General features: G+C 42.3%; 1 protein-coding gene across 1 annotated transcript in view; it reads left to right on the top strand.

Moving 5' to 3' along the window:
• DNAH12 (dynein axonemal heavy chain 12) overlaps positions 1 to 21,266 on the top strand; it is a 125,083-nt gene that overhangs the window by 103,398 nt on the left and 419 nt on the right. Inside the window, exons 60-72 of the mRNA XM_040995053.1 lie at positions 2,050 to 2,208; positions 2,389 to 2,533; positions 4,021 to 4,171; positions 4,373 to 4,626; positions 4,961 to 5,101; positions 6,801 to 6,938; positions 8,493 to 8,726; positions 9,414 to 9,602; positions 11,516 to 11,619; positions 13,452 to 13,656; positions 16,768 to 16,905; positions 17,342 to 17,433; positions 19,741 to 19,808. Of these exons, the coding sequence (XP_040850987.1) occupies positions 2,050 to 2,208; positions 2,389 to 2,533; positions 4,021 to 4,171; positions 4,373 to 4,626; positions 4,961 to 5,101; positions 6,801 to 6,938; positions 8,493 to 8,726; positions 9,414 to 9,602; positions 11,516 to 11,619; positions 13,452 to 13,656; positions 16,768 to 16,905; positions 17,342 to 17,433; positions 19,741 to 19,808 (2,018 nt within the window). The remainder of the gene's footprint in view (positions 1 to 2,049; positions 2,209 to 2,388; positions 2,534 to 4,020; positions 4,172 to 4,372; positions 4,627 to 4,960; positions 5,102 to 6,800; positions 6,939 to 8,492; positions 8,727 to 9,413; positions 9,603 to 11,515; positions 11,620 to 13,451; positions 13,657 to 16,767; positions 16,906 to 17,341; positions 17,434 to 19,740; positions 19,809 to 21,266) is intronic.

Genomic DNA, 21,266 nt, shown 5'->3' with positions numbered 1-21,266 from the left:
TGCTTTGCTTAATTCATTATTTTCTTGGTGTGTTTCTTCTACAGATGTGGTTAATATGGTGATTTGATTTAATTTATGTAACAGAAAACATCATGAAATATCACTGTAAAATCCAGTAGCTTCTTATAAGATTTATTTATGTATTTGAAAGTTAGAGTGACGGAAAATGAGAAAACGAGAGAGAGAGAGGCTGAAGCCAAGAGCCTGGAATTCTCTCCACGTCTCCTATGTGGGTGGCAAGCGCCAAAGCACCTGAGCCATCTTTTGCTTTTCCAGGCCCATAAGCAGGAAGTTGGATCCGAGGCAGCGGAGCCAAAATTCAAACTAGCATTGCAATATGAGAAGCCAGTGTTAGGAACACGAGCTTTATCAACTTTGCTGTAAAGTTAATTTGCAAAAAGTTGATTTGTTTATTTTATTAGAAAGGGAGAGTTACAGAGAGAGGGAGAGAACAAGAGACAGTGAGAGGGAGAGAGAGAGAGAGAGACAGAGAGAGAGAGAGGGAGGCTGGCTCTTTGGCTCATTCCCCCAATGGCCACACTGCCTGAGGTGGGCCAGGTTGAAGCCAGGAGCCAGGAGCTTCTTCTGGATCTCCCATATGTGGGTACAGGGATCCAAGGATTTGAGATCTTTTCTGCTGTTTTCCCAGGCAATAGGCAGGGAGCCGGGTTGAAGTGGAGGATCTGCAACTGAAACCAGCACCCATGTGGAATGCTACTGGCACTGCTGATGAAGGATTAGCCATCTGCACCACAGCACCCTCCCCCTGTCCCGCATACCTTACTTTTTTTTTAAAGATTTATTTATTTATTGGAAAGTCAGATATACAGAGAGGAGAGACAGAGAGGAAGATCTTCCATCCGATGATTCACTCCCCAAGTGAGCGCAACGGTCAATGCTATGCTGATCCAAAAAAGGATCCAGGAACTTCTTCCAAGTCTCCCACGTGGGTGCAGGGTCCCAAGGCTTTGGGCCGTCCTCGACTGCTTTCCCAGGCCACAAGCAGGGAGCTGGATGGGAAGTGGAGCTGCCAGGATTAGAACCGGCGCCCGTATGGGATCCCAGGGAGTTCAAGGCGAGGACTCTAGGCCATGGCACCGGGCCCACGTTGAGTATTTTTTCATGTGTCCTCTTTTAATCATACATTCTTTTACTCTTCTTTTGGTGACTAACCTGCATTCTCAGGACCAGTCTAGTTATCTTTACTACTTTCACATGCCAGGATTTACAACATCTTACCTGTTCATTTATTTGCTCCACTTGTACATTTTAATATTCTCCGTATTTTAATTTCTATAATATGCTTTTATCGTCTATAAAATATATATATATTTTCATTTAAATTTACTCCTGTATCTTTTTTCTTGCTATTGACCTTCTTAACTCAATAATATGTTTCTGCTTTAGGCTTTACTTTTTGAAGTAAATTACTAATGGGTCAGCTCAATGTTCTCAAGTCTTGTTTTCGGTTTTTTTTTTAACTTTCTTCTGACTATCTTAGAATGTTTTTGCTGTATTTTTGTTTGTTTTTTCAATAGGAGTAGGCTAGTTTTGTTGCTAAGGTGATTCCTCCTGCATCACCAGTGAGTTCCTGTGATTTGCAACCAAGATTCAGGTCTGATTGGCAAGAACTGAAATGTCCCGAACTTGTGTGATCTTTGGGAACATTCCAGCAGCCTTCGCCTGGCCTCGTGGAGTTCTGTCCTACTCATTCACACCTTAGCGTGTGTCAGTGGGAATCGAGAAAGTGTGTGCTCAGTCTGGGGTATCCACCTGCTCCACTCAGCAGCATGTCTGCCTTTGGTTCTGGTCACTTCCCTCCTCTTCTCTTCTCTGTCTCTCCCCCACCCCCACCCCCGGGGGCCATGGTTCTGCACTGCCTACTACACAGCTCCCCCAAGCCAGTCGTGTTGTTCACACAGTTCCATTTCTTGGTGGCCGACAGCAGGACGGTAAGCATGGCCCTGCTTACTCATCCGGCCAATGCAAGCAGAAGTGTCATTCCATCATACAGAACAACTCACTGTGACCCTTATCTTGGGATTGCAGGGCAAAGAAAGAGATTGAATACCAGGAGCTGATGTTTCTTTTAACTGGTGGAGTAAGTCTTAGGAATGCTGAGAAAAATCCCGACCCCACGTGGCTGCCAGATAAAAGCTGGGAGGAAATTTGTCGTGTAAGCGAACTTCCCGCCTTCCGAGGACTGCGGTAATTACTTGCATCTGATGATTTAACCTCAAGTAGTGACACGTAGATTTGTAGTGGTAGAGACATTTAAAAAAAAAAAAAGCCCTAAACTGTCTTGTTTCTTCTCCTGCTTTGCTTCAGTAATCTCTTTTAAAAGTTGGCCCACGAAAGGGAATACTTGTGAAACTTTTTTTCCATTAGAGATCATTTTTCTGACAATATATCCGAATGGCGAGAGATCTATGATAGCAAGGAGCCACACAATGCAAGGCTGCCCGCGCCGATGGACGCCAGGCTGAATGAGTTGCAGAAAATCATAGTCCTGCGCTGCCTACGGCCCGATAAGGTAAGTGAGCATACCTTACTCTATCAGAACATACTCTGTTCCCCAAATGGATCAACTGCCATGTGTGAAGTACTAGTCTTCAAAGTTTAGTCATGTGCTACTTAACAGTGTTTGGGTCAATGATACACGTCACGGCCTGTGAAGGATCCATGAGATGATACAGCAGCTGAGAATGCCATCAGCTGAGACGCTCACTTGGTCCTAGCATCCGAGCACAGCACATGACTGACACATCTGTGTCGATGCTGCAATCAGCAAGCCTGCTACACTGCCAGCATAGCATCACAATTATTTATGGTACATAGTACTTAATAATACACTATTGACTTCTGATTTTACTGTGCAATGCTTTTATCACTATTTTAGATAGAAACATGTAGACTACTGCTGGGTATTGTTTGGCTTGTTTCTGAAACCATAGGGTAGGGCCAACATTGTGACGTAGTGAGTGAATCTGCTGCCTCTATTGCCAGGATCCCAAATGGGTAGTAGTTTGAGTCCCCGACTGCTCTGCTTCTGATCCTGCTAATTAGATTCCTGCTAGTGCACCTGGGAAGGCAGTGGAAGATGGCCCAAGTTTTTGTACCCTTGCCGCCACACGGGAGACCCACGTGGAGTTCCTGACTTCAACCTGGCTCAGTCCTAGCTGCCTAAGCATCTGGGGATGAACCAGCACATGGAATCAATCAATCTCTCTCTGCACCTTTAAAATAAACAAATAGTCTTTATAAAGAACATGGAATGTGAAGATAGTATGTAACTTCTGTTATAGTTATGACATACTTTTCTTGTAAGAAGACAGACTAACCTCTTGTACCAGAAAGACCTAAAATACAATCACCTAAAATAGAAGCCAATTTTCTTTCTCTCCTAACAGCCCAGAGCCAAGGGATTAAGGACAGAGAGGGCAGCTCAGTCCTTGGGAAGTTCCAGAAACGTAGGCTTTCTCTCCCTTGCTAGAAAAGTTCCTTGATTGTAATTCTCATCAGCAAGACAGGAGCTGGTATGTGAAGCTTGTCTTTGCTGAAGACAGAAGTGTAAAAGGCAAACAGCTTCTTTATACAATCTAGACATTTCCTGTCTAATCTCTGCTTGTCTCCTTCTGGCCAAAATTGAGTCATGTTGCCACGTTAGCTGCATAGAAATCATGTGGCAGTGTGAGGTGCTATTTCTAAGAGGAAGGAAACGGTTTAAGGCTCTGCCACGTGAATGAGTTGAACATCTTCTATCATGTGCAATATCCAGTTGTGTTTCATTTCCTGAAAACAGTTATTTCCTTTACCCATTTTTTTAATGACTAGTTTGTCCATCAATGCACAGACTATCTAGGTATATTGGAGAAATTACTTTTTGTCTAATTTTATCTAGGGTATGTTGCATGCTTTTCTTGGCCATTAGACTATTGTGTTACTATTTTTTTAATAGTAATCTTAACTGTTGCATAAGACAGAAGTTAGTCTAAATATCATCTCTTCTCTCTTTACCAGATAACTCCAGCTATAACGAATTATGTCACTGACAAACTGGGGAAAAAGTTTGTAGAGCCTCCGCCCTTTGATTTGGCAAAGAGTTACTTGGATTCAAGCTGCACGGTTCCCTTGGTTTTTGTGCTGTCTCCAGGAGCAGATCCTATGGCCAGTAAGTCACATGCGGTGTAAGCCATTAAGAAGTTATCATGAAAACATCTTGCTTAATGCCCATTTCTTCAATAATTGAAAACCTATTATTAAAAAGGGTAAGAAGAATTTTCCACCATAAACCATCTCTACCCTGACCGATAAGGCATATGTTACAATCCTCCAGTCAATGGTGGGGCCATTTTTTTTGTATCCTCCACAGGCTTACTGAAATTTGCAAATGATAAATCTATGTCTGGAAACAAGTTCCAAGCTATTTCCCTGGGACAAGGACAAGGACCAGTTGCTACAAAAATGATCAGAGCAGCAGTAGAAGAAGGAACATGGGTTTGCCTGCAGAACTGTCACCTCGCCGTCTCCTGGATGCCCACGTTGGAAAAGATCTGCGAAGATTTTTCGACTGAAAACTGCAACCCCTCCTTTCGACTTTGGCTCACGAGCTATCCATCTCCAAAAGTAGGTGTCTTTCTGTAGCATTCAGTACATTTACTGAGCTCTCTGTTACCTTATGTTTCCACATTGAGTTTTTGATGCATCCCCTTAAGAGGTTTAATATACACACACACACACACACACACACACACACACACACACACACACACACTCTCTCTCTCTCTCTCTCTCTCTCTCTCTCTCTCTCTCTCTCTCTCTCTCTCTCTCTCTCTCTCTCTCTCTCTCTCTCTCTCTCCCCCGGAGTTCTCCTTTGTATTCAGTACATCCACTACTGTACTCAGTTTCAGGGGTTCAAGCTTGCTTTTTTGCGTAATCCTGTGCGTCTGTTTTCTCCTAGTTCCCAGTAACAATTCTACAGAACGGTGTAAAAATTACCAATGAGCCTCCCACGGGTCTTCGGCTAAATCTCCTTCAGTCGTATCTCACAGATCCAGTTTCTGATGAGCAGTTTTTCAAGGGATGCCCTGGGAAGGAACTGGTAATACTCGGCTTCTGGGCCTTATAAAATTTGTTTATGGGTGATAAAATATGAAAGTATAGGTTGACCAATCCTAATCTGAAAATTTCAAATCTACAGTGTTTCAGAATCCAACTTTTTTTTTATGTGATGCCACTATGGAAAATTCCATACCATCTTCACATAATGAGGTCACAGTCAAATGTGGGTGCATTATAAACTATTGCATTAAATTCCCTTCAAGCATGTGTTTAAGATGTATTTGAAACAAGTGAATTTTGTGTTTAGGCTTGGTCCTATCCCTAAGATATCACAACATATTATATGCACAAATATTTTAAGATATTTGAAATATGAAACAACTGTCATCCCAAGAATTTTGGATAAGCAAAGCTCAGCCTGAATAAAATCTTATTTAATCATGTTTGATTAAACATTAGGCATTTCGTAACAAGCAGAAATTGTACCTTCCTGTTCATCACTTCATTCTCAGTACTTTATTCATTGAAATAAATATGTATTCAGTGACTTTATCATAAATCAAAGCCCAGTAGCATTTTCATTAGAATTTAAGAGTAGAAATCTATTTTCAAGTAATTTGTTCTCTCAATAAATCAGCCTAGATACTAGACACAAAACAGAAACATGGAAATTTGACATTCAATTTTCCAAAACTTTCCCTCCTTCACAAAACCTATGTGAAAATAAACTATGTGGATAATATATAAATTAGGTATCGCTCTCGTTGTTAAAAGATCCTTCTTTTATTAAATGTTTTGCCAAGCATGCATCCTGGTGTGTTTAAAACATGCTTTGATGTACGTACACCATTTCCAGAATAATCAGTATACTTTAATTTTAATATTAAAAAAATGTTATGCCAGTACATCATATTAAAAACCACAAGTGGCTTTTCACTGATTTGGAGGTATATTTGAGATGATCTAACTTAAAATGCATGCCACATAGCATACTTGAAATTTATTTGACAGTCCTCAACAAGTTGGTTAACATGCCTCAGAATAGTGAGACAGATTCAGTGAAGGGACTGTGTGGCCTATATGTCACACATATGAGCATGCTGGGGACAGGTAAAATACAACAGTCACCTGGGACTGGCATTGTAGCATAACAGGGTAAGCCACCGCCTGTGACGCTCGCATCTCATTTGGGAGCTGGTTTGAATCCTGACTGCTCGACTTCTGATCCAGTTCCCTGCTTGCAAAAACAGAAGAAAATGGTCCAAGTGTTTAAGCCAGCCTCCCCCCCAAAAAAAAACACCTTTTAAAGAAAGTAAATTTTAAGGTCTCAAAATGGAAAGTCACAAAATTAAGGATTATGTACTGGAATTTATTCATTTCATAATAATCCATTATTGTTTTGCACTTATAGTTGCAAATGCTTAAGCCGGTGAGTGCTTTATGTAAGCCAGTGAGAGTATAATTTACAGGATTAATTATAAATACCTATATATAAATAATTCCGAAGCATTAATAGCTATTACTTTGGTAAAATGGCACATTGAATTTAATAAAGTATACAATTGTGGTTTGACAAACTTTAGAAGTTTGAAGTAATGAGAGCAATACTTTTATACTAAATATTTGATAGCTGTCTTTTTAAAAACAGTTTCATGAGTGATATCTTAGAAGCTTGCAATCATTTTACTAAAGGAAACCTGATCAGAATTTTGCCTTGTTGCATAATTTTTATGTTCAAGGCTTGGGAGAAGTTGCTGTTTGGAGTTTGTTTTTTTCATGCTCTTGTGCAAGAGAGAAAGAAATTTGGTCCTCTTGGTTGGAACATTCCGTATGGATTTAACGAATCAGATCTACGCATCAGTATCCAACAGCTCCAGGTAAAGCGAGAAAGGAACTGGTATTCTAAAGGATCACTGTCCAGCGAGCCCTAGGCAAGTCCTTTTGCTTTAGGATAACTAATCCAGGCCTCCCAGCATCACCACTGACTCGGAAGTCAATGGTCATTAAAAGTTCTGGGTTTTAATGTAGTGTCTCCATCTGGATTCCCTCTGTTGCTAATAATGGAAAAATCTGAATCTAACTGGCTTATAACATAAGGGAAAACAGAGATGGGAGTGGAGGGATCAACTCCAACATTCGCTGACTGGCCAAAAAAAAAACAGTGCTGACCTCAGGGACCCTGGCCCCCTCTCGCTGCAGTGCCATCCTCCCTGCTGGATTTACGTAGTCCCTCTCTCTGAACTCTAGTCTCCCCTTCCACCCAGTAAATTCTGTCTTCACGCTCCATCAGACCACAGAGCCAGGTTGTCTACCTGAAGTAGAGATACATTTTATTACAAGTGTGTTTGAGAAACTCCTGGAGAGGCTGGCTCCGGAAGGAGACCTCCAGGACATCCCTGTGCCTGCTGAGAGCAGCATCTCTGCCCTTGCTGTGCAGTTATTGGGAAATGAATATGATAATGTGAAACCTATGTAAATAAGTTTTTATTAATATCAGTACTATAACAACAAAGAAACTAGAAATTCTGTTATATATTGATGGAACTGAGTCATGAGGTGTGACACTCAAGTTTGGGATTGCTTTGTTTCCATCATATTCTGAATGTGCCCTGATGTCTGGTTCTCCACTGTGGCACTGTTGCTGCGGGCAGCTGCCCTGTGCGTAGCTCAGCAACCTCCCAAACTCTACCCCGTCGATGCCAGTCGTGCCCCAATTCCTAACTTGGCTTCTCCCAACATTGTCTGATGTCCCCTCAGGAACCAGAGTGACCCCAGCTGAGGAGCAGGGCCCAGAAACAAAGGTAGTCCAAGCTCAGAAGAAAAAACAATTGGTCATTTCCATGTCATCTTTCCTTACTCAGCATTTTGCTCAGTAGAGAAGCAACTCATTTATTCTAGGAAAAAAAAAAAAGTTGGGAGAAGCTGCTAAGCAAAGTGATTTAAAATAAAAAACACCAGGGCCTGGCGGGGTGGCCTAGTGGCTAAAAGTCCTTGCCTCAAACGCGCCAGGATCCCATATGGGCACCGGTTCTAATCCTGGCAGCTCCACTTCCCAACAAGCTCCCTGCTTGTCGCCTGAGAAAGCAGTAGAGGACGGCCCTGGAAACCTGCACCCACATGGGAGACTTGGAAGAAGTTCCTGGTTCCTGGCTTCGGGTCGGTGCAGCACCGGCCGTTGCGGTCACTTGGGGAGTGAATCATCGAATGGAAGATCTTACTCTCTGTCTCTCCTCCTCTATATCTGACTTTCCAATAAATAAATAAATCTTAAAATAAATAAATAAATAAAAACACCAGCAATCCCAGCTACCCAGTGATAAGCCATAGGATAATTCTTTCAACTCTTGTTAGAGAATATTTAATGTCATCTGAAAAATGAAAAAGTGAAAGATTTTAAAGTTTTTCCTGTGTCATTTCCCACTTTGTTTCAGTTATTTCTGAATGAATACGACACAATTCCATTCGAAGCCATCTCCTACCTGACAGGGGAGTGTAATTATGGAGGAAGAGTGACAGATGACTGGGACAGGCGGCTCCTGCTAACCATGCTGGCTGACTTCTACAATTCGCACATAATTGAAAACCCTCATTATAAGTTTTCTCCCAGTGGAAACTATTTCGCACCTCCCAAAGGCACTTACGATGACTATATTGAATTTATCAAGGTAACCGATGCCCCGAAACAGGGTTAGACTGCGACTTCTCCGTGTGTGTGTACAAAGGAGTCTGGTTCCCACCAACATTCAGTATCTTGCAAACACTGAAAACTGGAAAAGCTTGAACCTTTTGTTATTTGATGTTCATTTGGTTTTGGTCTGCACATGTCTGTTCCTTGAATTCATCTATTTTAAGGGAGAACAAAAAAGCCTTTCCTCTATATATTCTCTTATGTTAAGTGGCTAGGGCCTGTTTATTAAGTTGACAGATACAAAATAACAGGAAGTAAAAGGTATACAGTTTTTATTTATGTTAATGTTTTTATGGACATTTCTTTTGCAGGCAAGAAATGAAAACCAGAAAAGCAGTTATTCTTGGGGGTTTATGTACCAGTTTAACAAAGGGTGATAAATTGTAGAGAAGTGACCAGACAAAAAGGGGTTATGCACTCATTTTGGTATCAGGACTCCAGTTGGATAAGAGTTGCTCTCCTCATCCTGGTACAAGGGGAATTTTTTTGCCCTGCTTTGGGGCAGATGCAAAGAAGGTAAAGAAAACTTCGTGTCCGCAGATTCTTCCTTCATCATCAACTCAAAACAATCCTTATACCATAGGGCCTATTTGGGGGTGGCATATCCTGCTGCTGTCTGGTCTCCAGTAAAAACATGCAACATATTCACTCTGTTTTCTCATAGAAACTTCCATTCACCCAGGATCCTGAGGTATTTGGATTACATGACAACGTGGATATCTCCAAAGATCTGCAGCAAACCAAACTCCTCTTCGAGTCCCTGCTCCTGACCCAGGGAGGCTCCAAACAGACTGGGTCTTCAGAAAGCACCGACCAGATTCTGCTGGAAATCACCAAGGATATTCTCAACAAGGTAACATTCAGCATAAAATGCCTGGCGTGCCCTGTGTAGAGTGAAGATGGAAATGGTGCCGAGGGACCACGTGAAAACTCCACTCATCAGCATTAAGACCTGGAGCGAGAGATGTTACCCCCTCTAAGCATTTGCTAACAAACCTTGTAAGAGGGCATGACCCTGGAGGATGTCAGAAAGATCAGGAATTGAAAGCAGGGGGCAAAATGCCTGCCCTAGACTAAGTTCTTGCCGTCGTGGTTGGACTAATGCATGCATGATTGATTAACATTTCTATGTCAAAGGTAAGGGGACTATTAGAAAAGAAAACTATCTATTTGAAAAGCAGATTTTTTTAGAGAGGGGTGCAGAGATAGAAGACCTTCTGCTCACTGGTTCACTTCCCAAAGTCGCAACAGCCAGAGCTGAGCTGATCTGAAGCCAAGAAGCAAGAGCCTCCTACAGGTCTCTGCGGGCACAGGGGCCCAAGCATTTGGGCTGTCTTGCACTGCTTTTCCAGCACAAGCAGAGAGCTGGGTTGCAAGTGGAACATCCAGGGCACAAACTGGAACCCATGTGGTATGCCAGCACCACAAGGTGAAAAATTAGCCTGACAAGCCACAACACACGCCCCAAGGACCTGCTTTTTAAAAATGGAGGAAATGTTCTAAACTCCCTGAGTCAAGGAGGGAATGGTTTTTAATCCGTGTTTCATGAAGTGAAGCAAGGAAGCAGTGGGAAGTCAGATGCTACAGCTTTTCTGTTGATAAAACAGCCCCCACACTTAGCCCCGCTAAGGTAGAAAGGCATTCTCGGGTCTCACCTTTATTTTGTAAATTTTAAATCCAATCAAGAACTATTCCAGGAACTTCTGGAAGTTTATACTCCTAAGCATGAGTCCTCTCAGTTTCCTTCCAAGGCAAGCTGGGGCCCTGTATGTGGGCACTGGACAGGAGAGGGGAGCTGCACTGCCTGCAGCATGGGGAAAGTGCCCTGGCCTACCCCCACTCCCATGCCCGTGCTGTGGCCTGCCTTCTGCCACCCGGGACCCTCCTGCTGCTATGGCTTATTTCTGTGGGGAAAGGATCTTGCCTTTGGCTCAATGGTGGCTCTTGCAAGATGCCAAAGAAGGCACCCATCAGACATGTTTGGGACTTGATGAATGAGAGGGTTGTGCAGAGCCAAAGGGCGCTTGAGTAACGCCCCCTACTGGTGTGACTTGGAAGATTTGTGGGGTTTTTTGTACTTGTAGGGCCCATCACCTGCACACTCTGAGCAGTCAGCTTTCCCAGCCTAGAACTCCCCTGCCTGGGAATTTGCTGCCTTGGGAGTATGAATTCCGCATTCTTAAGACTCCCCAAATCTCCCCTAATCACCTCTCAGCCAACACTGAGATGTCTCAGAAATCAGACACTCTGTGATCTGGAACATGCCCTGTGCCATGGAACCCTGCTACATTTATACAGATAATAAATGATAATTGCATAAGCCAGGCTAATGGGAGCCTGTTGACTGTATAATAGAAATTAATTTAAAACAGTTATGACATGGTGAATAGTTTTGTCAATGGAAAATGTGAATTGACAAAAGGAAATTATACTTTCAGATTATTTTTTTCTGTAAAGTGCTATGGTAATTAAAGATGTAAGCCTTTAGAATCAAAGACCTGCATTGACACAGATCACTTTTTTGGCTGTATGCCTTCAGGTCAGTAACTTAATGTGTCTTTACTTAAAGGTCCTTACCAATAACATGGAAATAAGTATGGCAGCTAAGATCGCATGGTGGGAATTAAATGAGATAACGTGTGGAAAGCAGTGAGCGCAGTAACTGGACATCATCACATCCTGGTGTTTGCTGCTGATGTCATTATGGTTGAGAAAACCAGCTGTCAGTTCTGAGTGATGTGTGATTTTCAAAATCTCTCCTTTTAGCTCCCAAATGACTTTGACATTGAACTAGCGCTGCTGAAATATCCCGTGAGATATAAAGAGAGCATGAATACTGTGTTGGTACAAGAAATGGAAAGATTTAACAAGTAAGAATTCATATTCCCTAACTTAGAAGGCAATTAATGAAAGCTCATTTTTTTTAAAGATTTATTTTTATTATTTTGTTATTGGAAAGGCGGATATACAGAGAGGAGAGACAGAGAGGAAGATCTTCCATCCGATGATTCACTCCCCAAGTGAGCGCAACGGGTCGATACTACGCCGATCCGAAGCCAGGAGCCTCTTCCGGGTCTCCCACGCGGGCGCAGGTTCCCAAAGCCTTGGGCCGTCCTCGACTGCTTTCCCAGGCCACAAGCAGGGAGCTGGAAGGGAAGCGGGGCTGCCGGGATTAGAACCGGCGCCCATATGGGATCCCGGGCGTGCAAGGCGAGGACCTTTAACCACTTGCGCCACCGCGCCGGGCCCAATGAAAGCTCATTTTTTAAAAGGACGTAGTGGTGTTACTTTCCAAAACAAATTTGTTTAGTTGAAAGCCAGTTATAGAGAAAGGGAGAGACAGAGAGACCTTCCATCCACCTGTCCATTCTCCAAATGGCCACAGTGGCCAGGAGCTTCTTCCTGGTCATTTACAGCTGGGCTGGACTGAAGCTGGGAGCCCAGGAGCTTCATCCTGTTCAGCCAGGTGGGTACAGGGACCCAAGGACTTGGGGTGCTTTTCCAGGCCACAGCAGGGAGCTGGATCAGAAGGGAAGCAAGCAAGACACAAACCAGCCCCCATATATATGAGATACTGATGCTGCAGGCAGAGGCTTAGCCTGTTAGGACTGCACCCCCCCAAAATCTTTTCTTATATTCATTAATCATAATTTCTCACTCATTTGTGACTAATCAGAGGAAGCAAAGGCAAATGAACATGAGTTAGGACTAAGTGTAGTCACATCTTTTGACAAATACAGAAAGACAAGTGAGTACATGTTCTCTATTCCATGTGGGATCTGAAACAAATGAACGTATAGAAACAAAAAGTAAAATCGCCAGTACCACAGGCCGGGGCGGAGGAGAGCTGGAGAGGAGCACAGAGCCTCAGGAAGGAGGAACAGTTGGTGGTTTCTGAAATCAGTAACAGCCTGCTGGGCACACTCACCACTCAAGTGCTGTACCTTTTAATACTACTAAGAAAAAAATTCTAATGTTCTCACTAAAAAAAGTTAAATATTTGAGGAGATAAATGCGCTAACCAGACTCACTTGCTCACTTTCTACCTCATGAATATATGCAATTATATTAATCATTACACAAGAGACACTGGCTAATTTATCCTTTATTATTGCATACTCAAGCCTCTGCCTGCAGTGCTGGCATCCCGCATGAGCTCTAGTTAAAGCCCTTGCTGTTCCACTTCCTATCCAGCTCAGGTGACATGCCTGGAAAAGGGGAGGGTGGCCCAAGTACTTGAGCCATTACTGCCCACGTGGGAGAAGAGCTAGAGTTCCAAGCTCCTGATTCCAGCCCGACCCAGCCCAGCCATTGTGACCATTTAGGGAGCGCACTGGAGGATGAAAAATCTCTCTCCTTCCCTTTCTGTGGAAAGAGAACTCTGCCTTTAAAATAAGCGAATAAATATATTGTAAATAATAATGAAAACAAATTAGCCAGGCCCTAAACAATAATGGCCAAAAGGCAAAAATGTTGATTGACTAGCTGTGTTGTTTTTTTCTGTATTCTTAAGTGGATATAGTGATTAAAATAAAAAAGATCCACCCGACCATCAGCTAACATCACCTCACCTATCACCAAGTGGATGGGGACCACACTTTGGGCCACCTGGAAATGGGATTCCTGCTAAGTCTTCTGGGGAATCTGGATATTAACATTTATTGTTAAATATAGGAAAATGACATTATTTCTTCCATTGCAGTTTAATTATAACTATACGGAACACTCTATGGGACCTCGAAAAGGCAATTAAGGGTGTGGTTGTAATGGATTCTGCATTGGAGGCCCTGTCTAGCAGCTTACTTGTTGGAAAGGTTCCAGAAATATGGGCAAGGCGGTCATACCCAAGTCTGAAGCCCCTAGGAAGTTACATCACGGATTTCCTAGCCCGGCTAAAATTTTTACAGGTAAAAGATCGCTATACTTACACATGCCTATTGTTAGTGTTGGCGTTGCTGAAAGGAAGGTGTTGGTGATTAATTGGCTGTGGCCACTCAAATGTCCGAGTTGGAAAAAAGGTGATTAGTAGTATCCTGGAAATTTAGCCAATATTTTAGAATATTGAGAAGATGTATATTTCAAAGTACTGAGGATAAAATTTAAATTTCACTCTACCCAAACTTAAGTATTATGTAACATTTTATAGTTTGGAAGATACTAAGTTTTTGTTTTTCTGAAACCACAATTCAATGCTATCTTGTGATTAATACCCTGGATAAGTTACAAATGTGTTTGAGTGTTAGATTTACATAAAAATGGCCATTATCTTAAAACTCAAAGCCACTGATCACTTATAAATACAAAGGAAAAGTGAAAGTTTTTAAATCCCCTCTAAGTACATGTGTGTACACACATATGCAGGAACACACACGTGTAGAGATGTTCAGGGCACAGGAAAACAAGAGGCAGACGCTACTTCCCCCTTCCCTCCCCGGGCCTGCCCAGGCCACGGTTGATATTAACGGAGGAGGGAGTAATTGCTAAAAGCATTTCTTGGGAATTCACATGGGCATATGGCCTTTCAGTACCCAGAGGCCCTTTAACACAAAGCTCTGTGGGTTTCACTGTAGAAACCAACGCTAAAGTGGCGATGAGGATGCAAAGAGTCAGACTTTGTCCTGTGTCCTTTTTACATTTTTACAGATCTGAGTGTTCACTTGTGTCTTGTTTCGACCCAGCTTTGATTGTTAATGATCATGTGCTGCTTTTGATGTGTGCACTTGCTTCTTCCATGAATTGTGTATTTACATCCTGTCGGGCTTTGGGACCAGTTTTTTATACACAGTAGCTTCCTATATAGACTGCGTGTATTAAAAAACAAGAAATGGCATCCAGCAGAATCCCAAATACCCGACCTTCAGTGCCCTCCGACCCCTGCAGAAGCTGCCTGATTTTTCTCAACATCTTTCTCCTGGACTCTTCCACCTCCCAGTGAATACACTAAGCAAATGAGCCGTCTGACTTTTCTATCCTTTTTTCACTTCTCTCTCACCCTTTACCCTGCATAGCCTCTGTCCCATGACTCAGTAGCATTTCTTTCTCACGATCTCAGAAGCTGAGAGGGCTGTGGTGGTCATGGCAATCGTGGCAGTGGGATGGGATGTTTTCCTGGTTCACCACCTCCACCCCTGTGACCTCTGAAGGCCTTATCTCCACACACCATCATTTTGTGGATGGAATTGTGGAGGAAGACACACACATAGTCCTTGGCGTCTTCCCTCTCTCTTTTGCCTTCATTTATGTTGATTTTTCACACGTTGGTTTAAAACCTTGGGATACATTCCGGATTAGACACTATTTTTGGGACTGAGCAAGTTATCCTTATCTGCCTGTTTCTTCCTCACTCAGGATTTACGGATTAAATGAAAGAGATGCATATCAAGTGAGCTAAACACCCAGGCATGTTCTATGCACTTGATCAATGATGGTTGATTCAAGAGTTGGTACAGGGAGCTGACCGTGGCATCAGTGCAGTGCCACACCAAATGAAGCCTTGGGTTAGTCAGAGTTGGCTATGCACTTGCCTTCTAGGTTCTTTCTGCCTTTTGGCACTGGTCCCTTGTCACACTCCATCTCTTTCTTGACCTTTTTTTCATTGCTGCTGGTCTGTCTCATGATAATAGCAGCAGCAAGAGTTTGTTCCCTGGGAAGCTGCTTCTTCCCCCGGTAGGCTGCTTGCTGAGGGATAATGTGTCATCCACTGATTCCTGTGTTCACTCAACACTTCTGAGCTGAGAGCCCACTCAGTGCAAAGCTTCTTGTCATGTGCTCTGTGTTTAAAAAGCAGAGTTGGGATTGTGGACAGAACGCTTGCACTGGATCTAAACAATGAATGGTTTGGGACCCTGCAAAGAAAGGGAAAGGGTTTACAGACAGCTGCATAGGTGTGGATGGATGGCACTATGTCATGTATGGCTGAGGAAGAATGCTGATGAGCAAGAGGAGAGTCGGTTCCCTTCCCTAGGTGGGAAGTCGTGGGGTTGAAGTTCTGATCCTGGCTCCTCATGCGTCACCCTTTGGCTCAACTCCCTTGAGTTGGACTCCACACTTGAGTCTTCTGTGACACACAGTTGCAGTAACAGCTATGAGCTCACATCCACACAGCTTCAAAGTGATGAGTGCAATCTCAGGCCTGTAAGTCCCGGCATGCATTTCTGGCTTTACTTGGGTCACTTCTCCATTCCTAGATGAGTCACTGTGATTGGAGGTATGGCTGGCCAACCACAAATCACATGACTACTCCAGGAGGTGAAGAGAGTGGGGTTGGAGGGGAAGATGGGTACTATCATGTCTCAAAGATAGCAAAAACAACAGATGTCCACCCAGAACAGAGGACATCACTGAATTGTCAAGTCTGATAAGAATGGAGGGTACTTGAATATAGAGAGACAATGAGAGCTGAAAATACAGCTTGAGATCAGATGGTGAAGTATCTCGAATAGCACACTAAGAAGTTGAGGCTTGAATTTGTTGGATCTCTGCAAAAGAGTTGGATATTACCACTATGCTGGCAACATAAATGCCAGCAACCTGGTTCTAGATACATTGAGCAGAATAAGGGAAGAAGCCAAGACAGTACATGGTGATGGAGAAAGAAGACCCTAAAGCTCTGGGTTGGAGAGAGCGACAGACATGCAGACAAAGGCCTGAGGCCCTGGTGCCAACATGTGACAGCCATCATCAGACTGTGTGTAAGATGGCTACAGCTGGTTGCTTTGGAGTAGGAAAAGGCATGCAATAAATCCCTGAACAACTTACATCAGGCTTTTTGCAGAAGAGCAATCTTTCATGCTGTGACTCATTCTGGTTATTTTGAATTTTCCACAAAGATGAACTGAAAAGGGAGCATAGCTGCGGCGGGAAGGTGGTTTAAGCTAGGCTGTGAGATGACAAGAAAAGGGCTCTTGGGGGAGACCTGTGGGCAGCCCAGGCAGGAACCAGAATTGGGGAACATATGTCAGATGACACCTGCACACGTCAGAAACTGGCCATACTGAATGTTATTTTTCCCTTTCCAGGTCTGGCATGATTCAGGAAAACCTTGTGTGTTCTGGCTGTCGGGTTTCTTTTTCACCCAAGCCTTTTTAACGGGAGCCATGCAGAATTACGCCCGAAAATACACAATCCCGATTGATTTACTCGGATTTGAATTTGAGGTAGAGTAACTCCTTACACTTAACAGTAAATGACTTCATCACAGCCTGTGTTTAAGCAAGGCAGGACTGCAGAATATAAATATTACATCCCATTGTAAGTGCATTTTACTTTTCCTTCTGTGTGTTCCATGAAAAAAAAAAAGCATGTCATATATCTTGGTATCCCAGCACAGAACTTCCATGTATTTCCATAATCCGTTCAGATAATCTAAACTGTTCTGCCTTGATAAAAATTCATATGAAGTACAGCAAAACCTGATAGAATAGCTAAGCATGATAATACATGTATACATACTCTGGATGTAAGAGAATTAGTTTCAAAAGCTGTTTTAAGATAGAGTTGCCCTAAAAGCGTTCCGCTGACTTGGCAGTTTTCTTCCAAAGGCTTAAATTGCCTCGAGAGGAGATCATAACCAGCGTGTGTCTCTCCCCTTAGGTTATTCCTGTGGATGAATCTGACACCGCGCCAGAAGATGGCGTCTACATCCACGGATTGTATCTGGATGGGGCACGCTGGGACAGGGAAAGGTTAGTAGTTTAAACCACAACAAACCGGGCAACTATCAAGAAAGCTTAGGTTGCATCAGTCATCTGCTTGTTGTTATTTTTTTTTTTCCTAGCCAAATGGCCTTTTTTAAGAAATAAATAATACCAGGGATTTTTTTATGTAAACCATTAATAATTATCTTTAGAAGCTGAACACATTTTAAGTATTATTTCAGTGGCTTTGTTGTTGATAGTAGGAAAAGTTAGCTGAACTTACCTTTCTGCTCTTGTTTTATAACCAGTACCTTCCATTTTGTAACTTGTAGGCCATCTCACAGCAGCTGAGCAGTATTCCACTGCGTGTATGTGCCACATTTTCTTTAGTCCTCAGGGGATGGATGCTTAGCCTGCTTCCATCTTGGCTGCTGTGGGTGGTGCTGCAGTTAAGGGGGAGGACAGATGTCTGCTCAGCCCACATCTGCCTTGGATCAGCACTCAGTATTGGGATTGCTGGGTCATCTAGTAGTTTCAGATTTAGTTTCCAAGCAACTTCCACACTGTCCTGCACAGTGGCTGTACTCCTTTACAAGCCCACCAGCAGTGTGCGAGGGCTCCTTTTTCCCCCCCGTGTGCCCCATCAGCACCTGCTATCTCTTGGCCTTTCAGACCATGTAAATGCAGTGTGAGCTGTGACATCTCATTGTGATTTGGGTTGTCCTTTCCCTGAGGATTATCAATGTTGCATGACTTTTTTTTTCTCATACTCTTGGCCTTTTGTAGGTCTTCCTTTTGCAAAAAAAACTCTGTTTAGATCAATCAGATATAGACCCTGAAAATATTATCTCCCAATTTGTAGGTTGTCTCTTCACAATATGGATTGTTCCTTTTGCTGCTCAGAAGCTATTCAGTTTGATGAAATCACATTTGTCTATTTTGTTTCTTTTGTTTCCTGTGTTTTGGGGTGCCAATGGGAAAAAAAAATTCTCTCCCTTCCAGTGTCATGAAGTGTTTCTACCAGCAGTTTCACAGCTTCTGGCCTTTCATTTGGGCCTTAAATTGATTTGGAATTGATTTTTGTACATGAGAGATGGGCAGGGGATGTCTTGTTTCCATCTTCTGCATATCGAGATCCAATTTTCCCAGCACCATCTGTTTCAAAAACAGTCCTTTTTTCCAACATATATTCTTAATGTCTTTGTCAATATTCAATTAGCAATAGATCCACAGGTTTACTTCTAGGGTCTCTCTCTTTTTTTTTTTTTTTAATACCAATGTCATGCTAGTTTAATAGCTGTAGCTTTGCAATATATGATAATGTCAGGTAATGTAATGTCTCCTACTTTGTTCTTCTCCTTGATACTCTGTTGGTTATCTGAGGCTTTTTGTGGGTCAGGGCAATTTTTTTTCAGTATTTTTCTAGTTCTGTGAAAGAGGTCTTTGGCATTCTGATAATGATTGGGTCTATAAATCACTTTGGACATTATATTGATTCTTCCAGTCCGTGAACAGAGTATGTCTTTCCATTTCTTTGTATTTTCAGTTTATTTAATCATTATTTTATGGTCTTCATTATAGAGATTTGTCACCTCTTTGATTAAATTTCTTCCTATGTAGTTTTTTTTTTCCATTTTATAGTACTTGGAAATTGAATTGCTTACTCAATTTCTTTCTTAGGTAGTTTGATATTGATGTGTAATGATGCTATTTATCTGTGTGTTAATGATGTGTGTTAAAACTTTGTTCGATAGTTTTTGATGGAGTCTTTGGGATTTTCTATTTATAACATCATGTCATCTGCAAACCAGCACAATTTTCCTCCTTTACAATTCAGATGCCTTTTATGTATTTCTCTTGCCTAATTCCTCTAGCTGGGACTTCCAGCACTGTGACAAATAAAAGTAGACACAGATTTGCTTTTTCGGTATGTTATTATTTTGTTTCTTTGCCAAAGATTTTGGCCAGTAGCTTTCTCATGTGTTGCTGTGTCCTTAGAAAATGGATTTTCTAGAGCACCATCTCTGTGTTTGAAAAGTACTTATATCTCTGAGTCTCCAGGCTCTACCTGTGAACTAACAGGAACGAGGACAGCATCCCAGGTGCTGGCGCAGTGTCTCCCTAACGGACGGCACTGGAGACCTGGCCAGCACCCACCTGTATCCCCTGCTTTCCACTTGACCTGCTGTCATTTTTTTTCTTCCCCTCAGTATAGCTGTTTCGTTTTTCCTGCATATTTCTGGTCCTCTCCTATTAAAAGCCAGCATGTAAGTAGCATTCTATCCTAAGTAGCATTCTATCCTAAGGAATGAATTCACTAAGTTATTTCTAATGTTTCTCAATTTCTCTCCCCAGTGGATTGCTTGCTGAACAATATCCCAAACTTTTGTTTGACCTGATGCCCATCATATGGATAAAACCAAGTAAATATGCTTTCAACAAAATTTCTGCAAATTGGGGGGAAAATATTGGTATTCTTAGCTGCCCTTCCTAATAAGTTTTTTGCTAAAAGCTTTTAGGATTCAGCTCCATTATAAGTAGTAGTGGAATATTTACATTGGAACTATATTGTTGTCCCTTTTTCAGTGTAATGTGTGTGTGTATATATACACTATATATACTACATATATATGTACACGTATTTATACTATATATTCACATGCATATAACTTAAGAGACTGTCATTTGATTGTTTATGTTCTTAGCCCATGGGATGTATAATTTTCTGGTAAAAGAAAAAAAAAAACACTAACTTGAAAGAGGACAGAAACAAGGCTAGACACAGGTCTTCCACCTGCTGGGTCACTTCCCATGTCCTTACAATGTCCTCACAGGCTACAGTAAGGGGTTAGGAATTTGGGGTCTGCTATGTAGATGGCAGGACTTCAAGTATTTCCACCATCACTTGCTGCCTACCTGCCCCACCCACCCACGGTGCACATTAGCAAGAAGCTGGAATTGGGAGCAGAGCTGGGATTTGAACCTGTCACACCACAATACGAGATATGAGCCTTCCAATTGGCAGCCAGGATATGAATTGGCACCCATATGGGATCCTGGCACTTGTAAGCAGAGGATTAGCCAATTGAGCTATTGTGCCAGGCCTGTCCCCTACATCTCTATGGGTGTTTCCAAGATGTTACATTTGCTCATCCATATTTTGATCCTGCATGGCCTCGCATACCATTCACAGGCACAGAGGGTCAGGAGTCTCCAGATAATTATCGACATTCTCTGGCCATTGGAAACCTCAGGAGCCTCAGGCATGAACAGGACAAGCCATGTGGGGTCAAAGCCAGTTGTAACTCCTTGGAGAAGCCACTTGTGCATTGCTTCCTCTGCCATCATTTTCCCATCACTCTGAGATAATTAGGCCCATTAATTTATATATATATATATATATATGTGTGTGTGTGTGTGTATATATATATATGGCTCAATCTTCTGTTTTTTTAATTCTTCAATAACAATAAATGAAAGCATTTGTAAATCACTACCCAGCCTGTCAAATATTTTCATCACTAATGTGGGTCAACTATCACTACCAAAAATGTGGCCTTAGCTCCCAACATCTCACATTTGGCATTTCAGGAATTAAATGTAGATCCTTTCTGAGTTGGTAAGATTTAATGTTTTTCCTATTAATGACCCAAAAACAAATGGAAACTTTGGCTTCTAATTTATGGATTTCTTACATTAGAGGTCCAAGCAACTGTATTTTTCCTCTGTGCCTTCTCCATTGCCTTTTCCCCCTTTCTTCCCGAACTTCTCCTGTCTTTACTCTCTTTGCCTGGCACATCCGCTTGAGTTTCTTCATGGCTACTAAGGGATTTGACTTCTAGACCTAAAATCATATACCATATAAAATAATATGCCTTGTT

This window comes from Ochotona curzoniae, unplaced genomic scaffold (genome assembly GCF_017591425.1).
Source record: "Ochotona curzoniae isolate NIBS_2020 unplaced genomic scaffold, NIBS_Ocur_1.0 contig_908, whole genome shotgun sequence".
Taxonomy (NCBI): Eukaryota; Metazoa; Chordata; class Mammalia; order Lagomorpha; family Ochotonidae; genus Ochotona; species Ochotona curzoniae.
The sequence above is the reverse complement of the archived record's forward strand: the minus strand, read 5'-3'. Positions and strand labels throughout refer to the sequence as shown.